The 16,607-nt window shown below is 58.3% G+C and overlaps 1 protein-coding gene across 3 annotated transcripts in view; it reads left to right on the forward strand.

Moving 5' to 3' along the window:
- The window catches only part of Gga1 (golgi associated, gamma adaptin ear containing, ARF binding protein 1), a 19,575-nt gene extending 5,871 nt beyond the window's left edge, over positions 1-13,704 (forward strand). For all 3 annotated transcript variants that reach the window (XM_076855134.1, XM_076855136.1, XM_076855135.1), the window contains exons 3-17: positions 36-111; positions 600-698; positions 1,611-1,734; positions 2,343-2,443; positions 3,085-3,165; positions 5,386-5,526; positions 5,604-5,685; positions 6,800-6,907; positions 7,785-7,937; positions 10,501-10,565; positions 10,906-11,078; positions 11,461-11,648; positions 12,286-12,455; positions 12,631-12,741; positions 12,826-13,704. In XM_076855134.1, the coding sequence (XP_076711249.1) occupies positions 36-111; positions 600-698; positions 1,611-1,734; positions 2,343-2,443; positions 3,085-3,165; positions 5,386-5,526; positions 5,604-5,685; positions 6,800-6,907; positions 7,785-7,937; positions 10,501-10,565; positions 10,906-11,078; positions 11,461-11,648; positions 12,286-12,455; positions 12,631-12,741; positions 12,826-12,936 (1,783 nt within the window). In that variant the 3' untranslated portion in view covers positions 12,937-13,704. The remainder of the gene's footprint in view (positions 1-35; positions 112-599; positions 699-1,610; positions 1,735-2,342; positions 2,444-3,084; positions 3,166-5,385; positions 5,527-5,603; positions 5,686-6,799; positions 6,908-7,784; positions 7,938-10,500; positions 10,566-10,905; positions 11,079-11,460; positions 11,649-12,285; positions 12,456-12,630; positions 12,742-12,825) is intronic.
- The last annotated feature ends 2,903 nt before the right edge of the window (positions 13,705-16,607 follow it).

A 16,607-nucleotide genomic window follows, 5' to 3' on the forward strand; every position in this document is an offset into this window, starting at 1 on the left:
ATGGCAACCTGGCTCTGTGTTGTTTCTCCCACCAGGCCTCCACTTGCCACCAGGCTGCTGGCCCACAAGATCCAGTCCCCACAAGAGTGGGAGGCCATCCAGGCCCTGACGGTGAGAAGGGGACAGAGGGTACCGTCTGTCCCCAGCTAGGTGATGGCACCAGGGAGAGCCAGACTGAGGGTCCATCGGCTCTACTTAAGAGTTCAGGGGAGTTGTAGGTGGGGGAGAGGAAGCTTTTTTTATTTTAATAATTGTGTATTTAATATGTGTGAGGTTTAATCCTGATTTCACAGATGTAATTTAGAATAGTGCCAAAATAGATAATGCCAACTTCAGTTTTAACAAAGAAAAAAATTAGCAAAATTGTGTCCAAGTGATGCTGGGAGGTGGCCCCTGTGGTGAAGGGGGTCACTGCAGTGCTGCAGGTGGGGCGACCGGTCACTGTACAGCCCCTGGCCACATCCCTAGCCGGTCTGACCAGTCAGATGCCTCTGAGCCACAGAATCTTGGTCCTCACGAGTGCTCACCCTGGACTCATGGGCCCTGTGGGAGTGTGGGAGACACCGCCTCCTCTGGGCCCTCACCCCCCTCCCGCCCAGGTGCTGGAGACCTGCATGAAGAGCTGCGGCAAGAGGTTCCATGATGAGGTGGGCAAGTTCCGCTTCCTGAACGAGCTCATCAAAGTCGTGTCTCCCAAGGTGGGTGCCCCAGCCTGAGCTACACATGCTGTGTCAGACAAGGGCCACAGAAGGAAGACGCCCAGACAGGCCCCCTGGCGAACCCCTCAGCCTCTGTGGGAACTTATACCCAGTAGAGGCACAGATTCTTTCTCACGGCCCCTCCCATCCCAGTCCAGTAGCTTGGAGCTTCTGAGAACACTTTCAGCTGACCGAAGGCAGGCAGCTGTGGAGCTGCTCCGTCCTCAGGGAGAGCTGGTCCCAAGGAATGGCTTGTCCTATTCAGGCTGCTCTGGCCTCGAGATTACTCCCTGCAGGCCTGGCCATGGCACCCTACCTGGCCTCTGACACACCTCAGCTTCTGGCCTTTGGCCTGAGGAGTCCTCCCCCACAGGTCATGGACGTGTTCAGTGGGGTGAGCGCCCACCTGTTTTACCATTCCTTGCTCAGACCCATCCTTTGATCAGAGCTGCTATATAATGCGGGTGGTCCCCACCCTCCTCCCACAAGATGGCTCTGGAGGTAGAGCCCCTCTGCCAGCCTGTTTGCTGTTGGAACTTGTTTGCGGGGCCCAGGGCCCAGAGTGCCACACTGCTGCTTCCTGGTCAGCCTGGGAGCGTCTGGCTCCTCCTCCTTGAGATCTCAAGGTTAGGTCATCCATGAGCTGTGAGCAGGCCCTGAGCTCTGGTTTTCCTGCGTTGGCTCTCCAGCCACGCCTCCGTGGGGGAAACTGAGTCACAGGGAGCTGACACATCCAGTAGGTGGCAGAGCTGGGAGGTGAGGTCAGTCTGCACCAGCCTAGTGTGGCGAGGGTGTGAGGACCCCAGAGTCCAAAGGCTCCCGAGGGAGTCCTGGGAGGCAGCTGGTCCAGGTTGGGCTTGCAGTGAAGGGGGCCAGGCAGTGTCAAAGCATCTCCTCCTCGTGTCCTTTAAGTACCTGGGCTCCAGGACGTCAGAGAAGGTGAAGAACAAGATCTTGGAGCTGCTCTACAGCTGGACGGTCGGCCTACCCGAGGAAGTGAAGATTGCAGAGGCCTACCAGATGCTGAAGAAGCAGGGTGAGGCACCCAGAGAGTGTGGGGACCAGCAGCCCTCCCCCTCCAGCAGTTTCAGGGGCTTCTGGGCCTGCAAGATTGGAAACTTTACTTTCTCAAAAACATAAAGCCAGCACATGCAGTGGCACATGCCTATAACCCCAGTGGCTCGGGAGGCTGAGACATGAGGATTATAAATTCAAAGTCAGCCTCAGCAATTTAGCAAAGCCCTAAGCAATTTAGCAAGAACCTGTCTCAAAAAAAAAAAAAAAAAAAAAAATTGAAAGGATGTGGCTCAGTGGTTAAGCACCCATGGGTTCAATTTCTGGTACCAAAAAAAAAAAAAAAAAGTCAGTGGGACCTTTCTGTGGCTTTTCTGGAGCACAGCCTGGGTGGAGAAAAGGTAGCGTTGGGTCAGGCTTCTCCTCAGAGAGTGGCCTTAAACAATGGATGGCCAAACCCTTTTTTTTTTGCTGTTCAGTATGGTAGGTCCGGGGTAGACCCCATCCCCCCAAAGTCAAGAACCAGTGTGCTAGAGAGACCAGCTTTGGCCTTCTGTCCTGTACCTTTACATCTCGCCCTGCCCTGGGGGCTGGGATCTGCTGACAGCCTTCTGACTCCATCTACCCCAGGGATTGTGAAGTCGGACCCCAAGCTTCCCGAGGATGCCATCTTTCCCCTCCCCCCTCCTCGGCCCAAGAATGTGATCTTCGAAGACGAGGAGAAGTCCAAGGTGAGACTGCAGGGAGAATCATGTGGCACCTCCGCTGGTTTGGGCCAGTGATTTCTGTCTCCTGGCTGCTTAGGCCTTGGCCTTTGGAGCAGAGGCTTCTGCTGAGCATAGTCACTATAGAGGGTGACAAGCACTGCGTGTTGACTACTTCCCATACAGTGTCCCTGCATTTGATAAACACAGGAGTTTTCCTTGGGATTGGTTTGAGGAGTTTACATATATTTATTTATACCTTTTATAAATAATTTATTAATTTTTTGTTAAAGAAGCATGCACTTGTGGATAAGAAATTTAGCAGCAGAGGAAGAATATTAAACAAAGGACTATAACATGGAGGTGGGAGTCAATGCTGCTCTCTCCCCAGCCCCAGAGGCCACCACTGTTGAGTCTCCCACCTCCTCCTAGAAAGGTTCTCAGAAAGCCCGAGTAGCAGAAGGAGCTCTGTCTGTTGAGGACCTGCCTCTGCCAGGCTCTGTGTGTAGGGCCTCAGTAGTCTTTATGGCCACCCATCAGGTATCTGTCAGTTCTCACCATCTCAGAGAGCTTTAGCCACTTGCCCAGGTCCCACACCGGGAGACGGGGAGCTGGACTGTGGCCCTCAGCCTAGTGCTGGCCTCACAGTTACATACCTGTCTCCTCAGATGCTGGCCCGCCTGCTGAAGAGCTCCCACCCCGAGGACCTCCGGGCAGCCAACAAGCTCATCAAGGAGATGGTGCAAGAGGTGATAGCTGGGCCCAGAGCCCAGGGAGGAGCCAGGGTGGGAGGGTGGAGCTGGGCCACTGAACTGGGACTGTGTGTGCACAGACAGGGGACCTGCAGTGACCCAGCTAGAGGGTTGCCTCAGCAAAGGGCTGTCACTAGGGGCCCAATATGTGGAAGGAAGAATTTCCCCGTGGTTCGGCACAACCTGCCCTGGACGGACTTCTGCAAAACCGGTGCACGTTCCAAAAACATCAGAAATTATTGAGAGCTGGGGGTGCGGCTCAGTAGTAGAGGGCTTGCCTGGCCTGTGTGAGTAAATGGGTTCAACTCTCAGCACCACATATAAGTAAATAAATAACATAAAGGTCCATCGACAACTAAAAGAAAAGGTTAAGGGTCAGCCTGGTGTGGTGGTGTCATTATAATCCAGCTACTCAAGAGGATGACAAGTTCTAGGCCAACTGAGGCAATTCAGAGAAACCCTATCTCAAAACAAAAAAATTAAAGAGGGCCGGGATGTAACTCAGGTCACTTGCCTAACATTCTCGAGACCCTGGATTCAATCCCCAGTGTCACCAAAAAAAAAAGTAAAGGGCTCTGAGGCAGATTCCACTGGGGCAGGAGGAGGCGACCCTGTCTCCCGGGGTCTTTAGCGCTCATCCAGCTGCAGCCCCCCATGACTGGATCACCAGATCACCAGAAAATCCTGAAATATGGATTTTCTTTTTTCTTTTAGTGCACTGTAGTTACACATAATAGTGGGGTTCATTTTTTCATATCCTCAGTGCACATAACAGTTTTCTCCATTTCAGCCCCCAGTGTTAGCTCCCTTTCTCCCCTTCTCCCTCCCCCAGAAACCTGGATGTTCGCATGAAGTCTCCCACTTCCCCACTGATAGCAGCCACTTCACAGTTAATTTTTTTTTGAAGAGAAAGGAATTAGGAAAGTGGAATACACAATGCTAGAGTCCCCTTTTCCATGGACAATGACGTTGCCCTTTGTGACAAAGCTCACATAGGTTTTAAAACATCCCTGTGGATTCACCTCCACTCTCTGTCACATGGCAAGACAGTGAAATAATTTTTTTTAAAGAGAGAGAGAATATTTTAATATTTGTTTTTTAGTTTTTGGCGGACACAACAAACTTTGTATGTGGTGCTGAGGATCGAACCCAGCCCGCACGCATGCCAGGCGAGCGCGCTACCACATGAGCCACATCCCCAGCCCCACAGTTAATTTTTAAGTTTGGTCTCCACAGAAGCTGCTGGTTCCTTCTTCCTGGAAGGGAGTCTGGTCTGGGCAGGTGGCTAGGCTTAAACTCAGGTCTTAGATGGATTCTGCCAAGGGATCCTCTGGGGACCCTGCACAGGCTCTGGAGAGTGTGTGCCCAGAGGCTCAGAGGGCAGGACCTCGGGTCATCTTGAAGGACTGAGCCGTGTGTCCACCTTTGCCCTGCAAGGGAGATACTTGCCCAGTAAGCAGGCAGCTTGCTTCCTGCACTAGCTCTGGTTTTGTTTTTGTTTTTTTTTTTTTTTTCTTTTTTCAGTGGGGGGTGTTATTGGGGATTGAACCCAGGGGTGCTCTTCCACTGAGCTACGTCTCGGCTCTTTTTATTTTATTGTGAGACAGAGTCTCACCAAGTTGCTGAGATTGGCCTTAAACTTGCTGTCTTCCTGCCTCAGCCTCCCAAGTAACTGAGATTAGAGGTGTGTGCCGCTGTGCCCAGCTCTACAGCCACCCTTAAAGGCCAAGAGCTCTGCAAACTCGGCACCACCCACTGACACTGGCAAGGGCACTGCACTCACTTCTAGGTTGGTTCGGTGACCGTGACTGACCCTCTTCACTGTCAAGTACAGGAACCTGGTTTCAAGAAACAAACACAAGGAGGGGCGGGGGTTGCTTGGAACCACAGGTGTGGCTCTGAGGCCCTGGTCCTTCAGGAGCACCTGGTGAGAGCATGGGACACTGGATTCCTGGGCTCTCTCTGGAGACTCTGATGAGTTTGTGCAGAGGCCTGGGCCTTCCCAGAGAAGGAAGTGACTGCAGGGGGCTTCCTGGGCCACAGCACCCTGTCCCAAGTGTTGGGTTCTGTAAGGTGTAGCCAGGCCCCACCTGGAGCAGATGCACGCTAGCCACCCCTCTGCCAGACTCCATTGCGCACTTTCTGGGGTGGGCTGGGCAGTGCCTGGCTCCCACTGGGCCTGACACAGGCTTTCGGGGTGTTGCTGCTGCTTCCCAGGACCAGAAGCGGATGGAGAAGATCTCCAAGCGGGTAAATGCCATCGAGGAGGTGAACAACAACGTGAAACTCCTGACGGAGATGGTGATGAGCCACAGCCAGGGCGGCACGGCGTCCGGCAGCAGCGAGGACCTCATGAAGGTATGTCCGCCCCTCCCCACTCGCAGACTTTTCCAAAGCCCATGTCCACCCTGACACCCCTACCCTGCTGTCCCCAGGAGCTGTACCAGCGCTGTGAGCGGATGCGGCCCACACTCTTTCGACTGGCCAGTGACACAGAAGACAATGATGAGGCCCTAGGTGAGCCTGGGGTCAGGTGCAGCCCCATCCCTGAGCCTCTTGCCCGACCTTGTCCAGGTCCTGCCAGACAAGGGCAGCTGGAAGCAGCCGCCACCAGGGGGCCTCCTCCTCCATCCTGACTGTGGTGTCTCCACCTTGAGGAAGGAGGAAGCAGAGAGCAGGGCTACTGCCCGTGTCCTTAAGAGACCCTGTGAGCTAGGCCCCTCACAGACATCTCATTTACTGCCCACAAGCTGCACATTGTCTCCTTTTCACAGCTGGGCTCAGCGAGGGAGAGACGAGCCCGGGCCACAGAGCAGAACACGGCGGAGCCAGGGTAGACAGTCCCGCTGCTGAGATTGAGCTGGAAACTCAGAGTGAATCTTGAAGCCCTAGCAGTTACAGAACTGAGCCTGGTGGCCTCTCTAGGGCCACACAGTAGTTTCTTTTCCTTGTCCTCTGCCTGCATATCAGCCAGAGCCCCTGGGCAGTGGTCGGGTGGTGTCTCTTCCCCTGGTACTATGGCACAGCCCACGGAGCGCCTGTCTGGCCAGGCACCTGGCTTCTCCCATGAGGATCCTCAATGCCCAGGTTGCTTTAGCTCTGGCGCCCAAAGAGGCCATAGTGTGAGGACCTGTCTGTCCCAGGCCCTCCGGCCCTTGGGGCAAAGCCATGTGGAAGTTGCCCAGTGTCTGCTCGAGGCGCTGTGGCCTAATGAAGGGAAGCAGTGATGGCCAGGCCACATGCCCTGCTTGTCAGGCAGCTTGTCAGGCAGTGGTGGCTGCTTGGAGGAAGGAGGCAGGAGGCAAGGGGTGGGGTAGGGAAGGACCCTGAGGTGCCTCTGGGGGAAGACCTGAAGGCAATAGGGCCAAGGCCACCGAGGCCTGAGGCGTCCTATGCAGAGCCAGTGTGGACACCTGGAGGTAGGAATGTTCCTGGGACGCTGGGGCAGCAGGCAGCGTGGAAGGCACCTGAGGTGGGGTGCAAGGTGGAGAGAGCAGGGGCTTGGGGCTGAGTAGTCGAGACAGGATCCCCCAACCCCACTGCCTGGGGCTGGGGGGCTGTGAGTGCTCACCTCTCCCACCGGAGGCCCCACGTTCCTTTAGCCTAGCATCTCCCCTCCTTCCTTTTCCAGCGGAAATCCTGCAGGCCAATGACAACCTCACCCAGGTGATCAACCTGTACAAGCAGCTGGTGCGGGGCGAGGAGGTCAACGGCGATGCAGCCGCTGGCTCCATCCCTGGTGAGGAGGTGGCAGGAGAGCTGGGAAGGGACCCTCCAGGCTGGAGGCACAGAGTGGAAGGAGGCACACTGGTCCCAGAGCTGTTGACATGACTGCCAAGGTGACCCTGGCCCCTTAAGATGGGGAAGCCCCAGGGGAGAAGCCTGGACCACGTCTGTGCGAGGCTGCAGCTGGGGGGGACGTCTGGAGGGAGCAGGTGGGAGCGGGCATTGGGCGGGAACAGACAGGAGAAGGAGGCCTTTCTTCCACTTGGTGAATCAGGCACCTGCTCTGTGGGCTGGGTGACACCCCCAAGGCCTGATTTAACCACAGAAAGTAGGAAGGAGGATCAGGCATGAGAAGACAACGGACTCAGCTCACACCAGGGTGAAACCGCAGCCTGGGATGGTGCAGGACTGGAGTTGGCCCTGTTGGGCAGCAGGGGCACCACAGAAGCGGCAGAGTGCCAGCAGGGCTCAGGGATGGGGAGCGGTGCCATGGGAGAAAAGGCAACACGGGCACATCCTGCTGAGTGAGGTTTTGTTAGTGACCAGTCACACATTCGTTGGTGGTCCCATAAGATTGTGTCACCTTATGACATTGTAGCATTGTTTGCCACCTGGCTTACATGAGTATGCTCTGTGGTGTTCACACCAGTGATGATATCTCCCAGAATGTGTCCCTGTTGTTAAGTAAGGCGTGACTGAGTTCTAAACAGAAGTATACTGTGTGCTAAGGAGGGCCTGTGAGCTGATTCCAGCTGGGCTGGTGTGGCCATGGAGGGGTAGCAGGAAGCCATTCTGAAGGGTGGGAGGATGGGTGTCACTAGCCTGCAGCCCCCACGCTCCAAGGGCCAAGCGTCCACCTAGGACTGGCCCAGCTCTCCTTTCCCACCCAGGGAGCACCTCGGCCCTGCTGGACCTGTCAGGCCTGGATCTCCCACCCACGGGCACCACCTACCCAGCCATGATCCCCCATCCTGCGGATCAGACCAGCCCCGAGCAAATCAGCACCTCAGTTTCTCTGCTGGATGATGAGCTCATGTCTCTAGGTGAGGGTGGAGCCAGCCCTGGAGGAGGGAGGGGAGGCCCTGGCTGTGGGCATGCGCTGGGGCATGATGCCCAGGGCACACCTTGCAGCTTGCCGGGCACCAGCATGTGGCTCTTCCAGATGTGGATCTGGTGAGGGCGTGAGGTGGGTGGAAAGCCCAGTTCATGGCTGAGGAAGCCAAGGCTCAGGGACATTAGGAGTGAGGTCACACAGTCAAAGGGCGAGGCTGGCCAGCCTCAGGAGCCCTGATGAGCAGCCACACCCAGGCTCGGCCGCCTGCAGGAAAGCTCAGGGACTTCCCTCCTCGGGAGCCAGGAGCTACAGGTACCCAAGGTGCTGTGTGACCCATGGTAGTCCTGGGCCAGGCTGCTGGCACTGGAGTGTGGCAGAGGACAGGCTCCCCGTGGGAGAAGCAGGTGGCTCAGCCAGCAAAGCTGTTTTCTAGTCTCAAGCCCCTCTGGGTGCAGCAGCCCCACTCGGAGCCTAGAAGAGGCATGAATAACATTCTCCTCGTGATAGCCACTGAGGTCAAGAAAAAGGGTGCCAGGGCCCACCAAGGAATATGCGGGGGTATGTGGGGGTATGTGGGAAAGCCAAGGCTTGGAAGCTGAGAGCCACACTGCATTTTCCTGAGCCAGTTCTTGAGTAGAAATTGAACCTGGAGCCAGGGCTGCAGCTCAGAACACACGCTGGGCATGTGCCGGGTGCCATCCCAGCATCTTCTCTCACACACACTAAGCGACGGCTGCCTGGGTGGCAGGGTCTGCCTGGTGTTCTAGAGTGTTCCTGCAGCACAGCGCCCAGCGCCGCGTTGTGTCCCAGACAAGCCTCCGAGCACCCCAGGATGCAGGCGGGATGCAGGTGCCGCTCAGGTCCCTGTTGTGCAGATGAGTCAGTGGGAAGGGCTCTGGGGGTGAAGCGGGCTCCACTGCTCTCCTTTGTTCCGTTTAAGAAAAGGGCAGTGACTTACAAAAACTTATGAGATAATAATGAAAAATTTAAAAAAAGAAAAGGGCAGTGAGGACTGTGGTCTCCCCGCCAGCACCTGCCTAAGAGGCTGGCTATGACCCATCCAGAGCCCGGGGTGACCCGTGGCAAGGTTGCTCATGCAGGTTGCTTGTGCCTGGCAGAGCTGGGCCAGGCAGCGGAGGACAGGGGAGCGATGACAGGACTCTGTCCCTGTGGCAGAGCAGCCTGCGCACGCGAGCAAGGTGTGCTGCTTGGCGTTTCCTGTCCCCCAGTGGCTTCCGCAGAGCTCTGTGCCTCCAGCTTCCTCTGGTTTCTTCTCAGAGGCAGAGTGTGGGAGCAGGAACCAGAAGTGCAGGCGGCTCACAGCCCAGCCCTGGGGACTGGAAGGGGAGTCTGGTCCTGATTGCTCCCTGGGGCAGGAGGGGTGGGTGGTGGTCAGGGCTCCTGCCCGTCAGGGCATTCTGGCGTGCTCAAGCAATCTCTCAGGTCTGAGAGCCAGTGCTGTGGCCTCAGTTCAAAGGTGAGACCCAGGGAGGCCAAGTGACAGAGCTGCCTACAGATACCAGCAATCAAGTTTCCTGATCAAGTCTGGATTGTCACTTTTCCAACTGTGTGACCTGGGGCAGGTGACTTAACCCTTCATTCCTTAAAGAATTCACACCTACCTTTTAAGGTCATTTGAGGATAAAGCAAGACCCACTTTTTTTTTTAATACCTTGAGACATGGTCTTGCTAAGTTGCTGAAGCTGACCTCAAACTTAAAATCTTCCTGCCTCATCCTCCCAAGTCACTGGGATGGCAGGTGTGTGCTAGCACTTCCAAAGTGCCCACACTCTGGGCACAGCAGATGTCAACAGTGACACTGTTATCTCTGGTCTCAAAGGGCTGTACTAGCTGGAGACCCAACAGCCCCAGCTTCTTGGAGCCCTCTCCTCTGCCTGCCAGAGGGCACTTCTGTTTGGCCCTACCTCACTCAGAAATTGCTGGAAGCAGGGTCACACATCTTTTCTAGATCAAACCCCAGAGTGAGCGAGGCTGGGGGTGTTCCAGTTGGAGGTCAGGCTAGTTAGTGACCTCCTGCTGACCAGCAGGCCAGTCCCTAGAGCCATCCAGAGGGCCCAGTGCTCCTGGACACCAGTCAGTTGGCAGGGGACATATGGGGACACTGAGGCTTAGCCGCCACAGTGCTTGCTCAGGTTGCTCAGAGGACACCCCTTAAATCAGCTATCAGGCAGGAGGACAGTGCTGACCCCTGCTTGCCTGGACCTGTGTGGTTAGGAGTCTCTTCCCCTCGCCACCACCCCAGCACCCCCTCAGCCACCAACTGAGGAACATAAGGGGAAGTCCTGACTTCTGTCCTTGAATCGGCTTCACAGTGGCCCTGCTGAGAAGAGAAGCACATGTGGCTACAAAATGGCCTTCTGAGACTTCACTATTTCTCTCCACCACTAGTTCCCTCTGAAAGTGCGGGTTTCTCCCTTCCGAGCCAAGCTTCTCAGAAACGGGGGGTTGGGGAACCCCAGATCAGCAGCCATGCCCAGGGCCCTCACCCCTGTGCGCCCAGTCCAGCCCCTTCTTTTCCTGTCCTTATTCAGGCCTGAATGACCCCACACCCCCTGCAGGCCCCAGCTTGGATGGTGCTGGATGGAACAGCTTCCAGGTAGGAGGGGCCTGGAACAGCCCCACTTATCCCAGCCCCTGGGGCAGTGGGGCAGGGGGACAAGGAGGAGCAGCCTGAGGGTGACAGTGAAGGGACCTAGGGCTCCCTGGTGGCACACCCAGGGAAGAGAAAAGCAGTTTGTCCTGTCCTCGCCATTGGCCACGTCACACCCAGGTCCTAGCCTTGGCTCTCCCTTGGGGCGGTAGCCCAGTCTTGGGGTCCCTGGAGGGTGACTTTGAAGTACCTGGAATGTGGAGTCCCCAGCCACTCAACCTCACGACAGGGCCGGGACCCTGTCCCCTCCTCAGGAGCCCCTCCAACCACTTTCTTTGCCCCACAGTCCTCAGACGGTGCTGAGCCTCCAGCCCCTGCTTCAGCCCAGGTCCCCAGCACGGACATCCAGCCGCCAGGACAGATGCCCCTGCAGGCCAGCAGCGGCCTGGATGACCTGGACCTCCTGGGGAAGACCCTCCTGCAGCAGTCACTGCCCCCAGAGGCCCAGCAAGTGCGGTGGTGAGGGCTGCCTTGCCGACTCGGGAGGGAGCCTCCGTCCCCGCAGACCAGCTACTCTGGGCCCGCACGGGCCCCGCAGGAAGGCTCGTCGTTCCCAGAGTGACCAAAGCAGGCTCAGTGAAGGTTCCAGAGTGGAGTTTATGGAGAGAATCTGTGCCCACTCACATGTCCCCAGAAGTCCCCAGCAACAGGAAGGACACAGAGCTAAAGTGGGCAGGTGGGGGGTGCCGGGGGGAACAGGAGCTGGCCATTCTACTGGCGAGGTGACTGAAGGCCGGAGAGAGAGTGATGTGTGGGGATGCGCCAGGAAGCCCAGCCTTTCGTAGTCCCCTGATCTCCTGACCACCAAAGAGTCACTTTTAACACACTGTTCCCCAATAAGGGAGAAGCAGCAGCCAGCCCCCCGGCTCACACTCCGGGACCTGCAGAATAAGAGCAGCTCACCCAGCCCCAGTGCCGCCAGCCTCCTCCACGCCGTGTCCCCAGAGCCCCCTGGGCCTCCACAGCAGCCCCTGCCCACTGAGCTCTCACTGGCCAACATCACTGTGCCCCTGGAGTCCATCAAACCTAGTGAGTGGGGCAGGGTGGGAGGGGGAGGCCGGGCCAGGTCAGTGGCTGCCCCCTGGGCCCTGCCACTGGCCACCTCAGTGGGGAGCACTGAGCAGGCCTTTCCTCCTGGAGCCCAGAGCAGTTGCAAAGCTGCTGCGTGAGCCCAGGTCCTGCAGCTGGGGCTCCTGGGAGGCAGACCCTGGCCCGGCTCCCCAGGAAGGCAGGAGTCGGGATACAAAGGTTTGGGGCCCAAGATTATGAAACCAAATTGTAATAAAAATGCAGGTCCATGCCTGGGACATGTCCCCCAGGAGCATTTGGAGGCCACTGCCCAGCACCAGGCCCTGAGCAGACACGAGGGCTAGCTGTCCTCCCATCCTGGTCATCTCCATGAGCTCACTGTGACCCAGGGTACCACGCCCTCCATGTGCCTGTCTTACCAGTAGGAAGACAGCTCAGAGAAGGGGAGTAGCAGGGTCACAGTGAGTGTGTGACCCAAACTCGCCACAGCCCTTCACCCCAGCTGGGAGCCACAGGGGCTCTGCTGCAGGGCGTCCTGCCTCTGTCTGCAGACCAGGCGCACTGCTGCCCCGGCGGAGGCAGGCTGGGTGAGGGGTTTGCCCACTGGGGAGCCCATCGTCCCCCCTTCTCTCCACAGGCAGCATCTTGCCCGTGACCGTGTACGACCAGCATGGCTTCCGCGTCCTCTTCCACTTTGCCCGTGACCCGCTGCCTGGGCGAGCTGATGTGTTGGTGGTGGTGGTATCCATGCTCAGCACTGCCCCTCAGCCCATCCGCAACATCGTGTTCCAGTCAGCGGTGCCCAAGGTGACGCTGCAGGGCGGACGGGCACGACAGGCAGGGACAGGGTCTCCCTTCTTTGCTGGGGAGCTGGGGGTAAAAGGGAGCCAAAGGACAGAGTCCCTCAGCGGGGAGCTGGCCTGGTTCCTCGGGCCATGGGAGGTGACAGGGGCTAGCTGTGCCGTCTGCCCTCCTGCCACAGGTCATGAAGGTGAAGCTGCAGCCCCCCTCAGGCACGGAACTGCCGGCGTTCAACCCCGTTGTCCACCCCTCAGCCATCACTCAGGTCCTGCTCCTCGCCAACCCCCAGAAGGTGAAGGGCCAGCTGAGCCGGGCGGGGCTGTGGGCAGGGGCCACCTCTCCTCCCCTAACCCTCCGCCTTCGCCTTCTGCCCCAGGAGAAGGTCCGCCTGCGCTACAAGCTCATCTTCACCATGGGCGACCAGACCTACAGCGAGATGGGCGACGTGGACCAGTTCCCCCCGCCTGAGACCTGGGGCAGCCTCTAGAACAGAGGGGCTGGGGAGAGGAGAGGACAGGGGCCAGTCGCTGTCCAGCCTGGGGAGAGGCTGTGGTGACCTAGGACACCCTCTGTTCTCCGTGGCCATGTGCTCCTGGCCTGGTGCTTCTCCCCCCACCCTGTGGCCCCAAGTGACTCTTCCCCTCCTGCTTTGCCCCCCCACCTGCTGAGCCAAACCCAGCAGGAGGTTGGGCCTGGGTTCGCACCACCAGGGTCCCCCAAAACTGGTGAGGTCCTGGAGCAGGGAGGGGCTGCCCAGCCATGGAAGGACTTGGGTCTAAGGGAAGAAGCCCGGCCATCGGGCCCAGCCCTGACCCCAGCCCGGGTGGGGTCTTCCCCACCTGTCTCATGCCTTATGGGAAGGCCCAGCCATAAGTGGGAGGTCAGGCTGGAGCTGGGGACCAGCCAGGCCTCCTCATAGGAACCCAGTGACTGGGGGACACCCGTGCCCCCACTGTTTGCACTCTGCTGTGTGGTTTGGCTCCTTTGCTTTTCTTTCGGAGTAGCCGGTGGCCGCAGCCCAGGCCCTGCCTCCTGGGGGCCTCTCTTCACTGCGAGGTCTCTAGAGGGACTGTGAGAGCCGGGGTGAGGCCAGAGGGTGGCCCAGGCAGGGCTCCCGGAGCTCTCATTCGTCTCTGCCGGACCTCCTGGGGCGCCTCACGCCTGTCCACCCATCTGCCCACTGTCAGCAGTGGAGGCGGTGGGGGCGGGGGCGCGAGTATTTATGAAAATAAAACGTCCTTGTTCCTGGCCCAGCCGCTGTCTTGGCCCTTCTGAGGCTGATGGAGAGAGGAGGGGTCCTGGGGCTGCCTGTGAAACTGTCACCATCTTGGGAGGTCGGCCATGGTGTCATCGTCCCCCCCCCCACCCTTGCCCAGAAGAGGCCCTGCTCAGGGGCCTGTGGCTGCTAAGCCACCAGAGCGTCCCACCCAGCGGTGGGGGGCGGGACTGCTGGGAGCTGCTGCCTGTTGGGGGGAGTCCGATGTGAATGGGGGACTGCCCTCAGCACTTCCTCCTCCTGAGCTCAACCCACAGGGCCACACCGCCCTGGAGGGACCCTGAGCCCCAGCTCCCCTAGGCCCCCAGCAGGAGGCCATCCCCAGCTGCGGCCCACCCCCACCCAGGGTGGCCAGGGTGCAGACCCGGAGCAGGCAGAGGCCACGCGTGCCATCCTGAGCCGGGGTTCTCTTGTGAAGGGGAGGCTGGCCACCACCTCTCAGCAGACACTCCCTAAGGACCTGGGAGATCCCATATTTATTTAAGAAACCAGTTTTACTTTGTCGAATCCAGTGTTTTCCTGGTCTGAACTTGGCTGCTGAGCCCTGTCCACAGAGAACAGCCAGGTCCACGCTGGTGGTGCAAGGTGATAGGAGACACGTCCCCACCGGGGCCTCTTCCCTATCAGATCTCCACAGGGTGACTCATGCCTGTGTCCCACCTGAACAGGGCTGTGTGATCTCATCCTGGTCCCCTTCCCTGAATGCTACGACACCTCCAAAGTAACTGCAGTTGGAAGGTGCCCACCTGGAGTCTCAGGATCACATCTCAATCATACTGTCCTACTGTCCCTGAAGGGCTTCAGGTTGGCTTGGAGACAGCATGGTGGGCTTAGAGTCGGGCTGGTTCCAGCTGCTGTGCTGGTGCTGGCCTGCCGTGTGACTACTGGATGAGCTTCCCTTTCTGGCCCTGAGGTCTCTTGTTCGAAAAGGTGGGAGGGACCCACTGGGCCTAAAGGCCCTTCAGAAGAGTCCCTGAGCCAAAGGACTCAGGCAGTTAAGGGACAGGGAATCCCTTCAACCTCAGACCCTCTGCCCTCCTGTCCTTGTCCACCCATTGCTGCCCACCAGGCCAGTCTTGTTGGGGTGCCCCGGTGCAAGGCAGACCTGTCCTCAGCTCATGCTGGCACCCTAGGGATGGGGCAGGGCAGGACATGGGCTAATAGTCTGAGGGTCCCAGCAGGTTCTGACCAGAGGAGGGGCTCTTGTCCCCACTGCCTGGAAGGCCCTGTGTGGCTTCAGGCAGGCCTGGAGTTGGGCTGGGCAGGGTGCTCAGGGGAAGCAGCTCTTCTCCTGAAGGGTGACCCCCACCACCATGCCAAGACCATGGGACTTCCCGATATGGAAGCCACACTCCGGCCACCGTTAGGCCAGGGCAGCAGTTAGTCTTTTGGTAACCACGACATACCACTCACTTGTTCAGACGCCAAGAGCAACGGGGAGCCCTCCCCCACTCCCTCAGTCTCCACAGCCTCATAGCCAGGGCGCAGGACCCAGGAGGCCAGCCTGGCCTGAGGCCACACCTGCAGCCCCTCCATGAAGTCTCAACTCCCCTGGGAAAACAGGAACTGAGGCTTGGGCCAGCTCCGGAGGTCACACATGCAGGGCCTGGAGTCTGCACCAACAGTCTAGAGAGGAGCTGGCCACCAGGCGCACGGCACTCCCGGCCCCAGAGCCTGCTCCTCCAGCTCTGTCAGCCCTGACTGTGGTCCTCTGGAGCCGGGGCAAGGGCACACACTATCCTGGGGCTACTGATGGGAGGCCTTGTGCCTCAGCCCCACCTGAGGGTTCCTGGAAAGTCCTTTGGCTGGGGGCGAGGGCAAAGGAGTTCTAGAATCCCAGAGAGCACACTGGTGCCCAGCTGCTCTGGGCAGAGGCCACACAGCGCAGTGCCAGGCTGACCACAAACTAGCAATTTGTACAAGTGTCTCAGATGGGATGCTGCCCCGCCACTGCCGACCTCACAGCAGCCGCTGCCCAGCCTGCACCCTGCCTCCCCACAGACACCTCTCTGTCACACATTTGTTGGTGCAGGAAAATCCGTGCCAAGACCGCGGGGCCCCTCCAAGTGGCCACAGGTTGAAGCAGGGGCCAGGGCCAGTGCTAATGGAGTTTCCAGGCGTTGCCACCACGGAAAGAAAAGCAACTGTGGGCTTTGGGGCTGACATCTGCCCTCTACCACTCAGCCAGCAAGGGGCCCTGGGCCAGTAGCAGCAATCTCATCTGTAAAATGGGGACAAAGACAAAGCTCACTGGAGGATGTGCTAAGGACTGTGGGAGGCAGCAGACTCATCTCGAGGGCGACCTAGGAGGAGTGGGGTGAGGGCTCCTTCCACTGGGGCTTTCGGCGGGCTGCATAACAAAGAAAACCAGAAATGGCCCAGGCACTTTTCTAAGCATTTTCCACATTAATCCGTTTAAGCCTCCCAGCCCCCATGGTCCATCTTACCATGGGGACACTGAGGCAGGGAGTGAACCATCTTGGGCAAGATTGAGAGGTGAAGCTGGGCCGACCAGCTCCATGGCCCCCTACAGCTCTATCCTCACAGTGGTTGATGCCAGGTCCTCTCCTGCCATTTGGGTGGGCTATGTCCACAGGGCTCCCAAGACGACACACACTGCTGGGCTCCCAGGGATTCTGCATGGGCCAGATGAGTGCCAGGACTCCCCCCTGGAGGAGACACAACCTGGTGTAGAGCTAGGTAAGTCACAGGCCCCTTGGTTAGGAAAGGGAAGTGGGAGGGGTCAGCTGGTGACCTCTGAGGCCTTTCTGCACCTGCATTTCTTTTTGTTTTGTTTTTGTGGTGCTGGGGATTGAACCCAGGGCCTTGTGCATGTGAGGCTAGCACTCTACCAACTGAGCCATATCCCCAGACCCCACACC

The sequence above is a fragment of the Callospermophilus lateralis genome, chromosome 4, assembly GCF_048772815.1.
Source record: "Callospermophilus lateralis isolate mCalLat2 chromosome 4, mCalLat2.hap1, whole genome shotgun sequence".
Classification (NCBI taxonomy): domain Eukaryota; kingdom Metazoa; phylum Chordata; class Mammalia; order Rodentia; family Sciuridae; genus Callospermophilus; species Callospermophilus lateralis.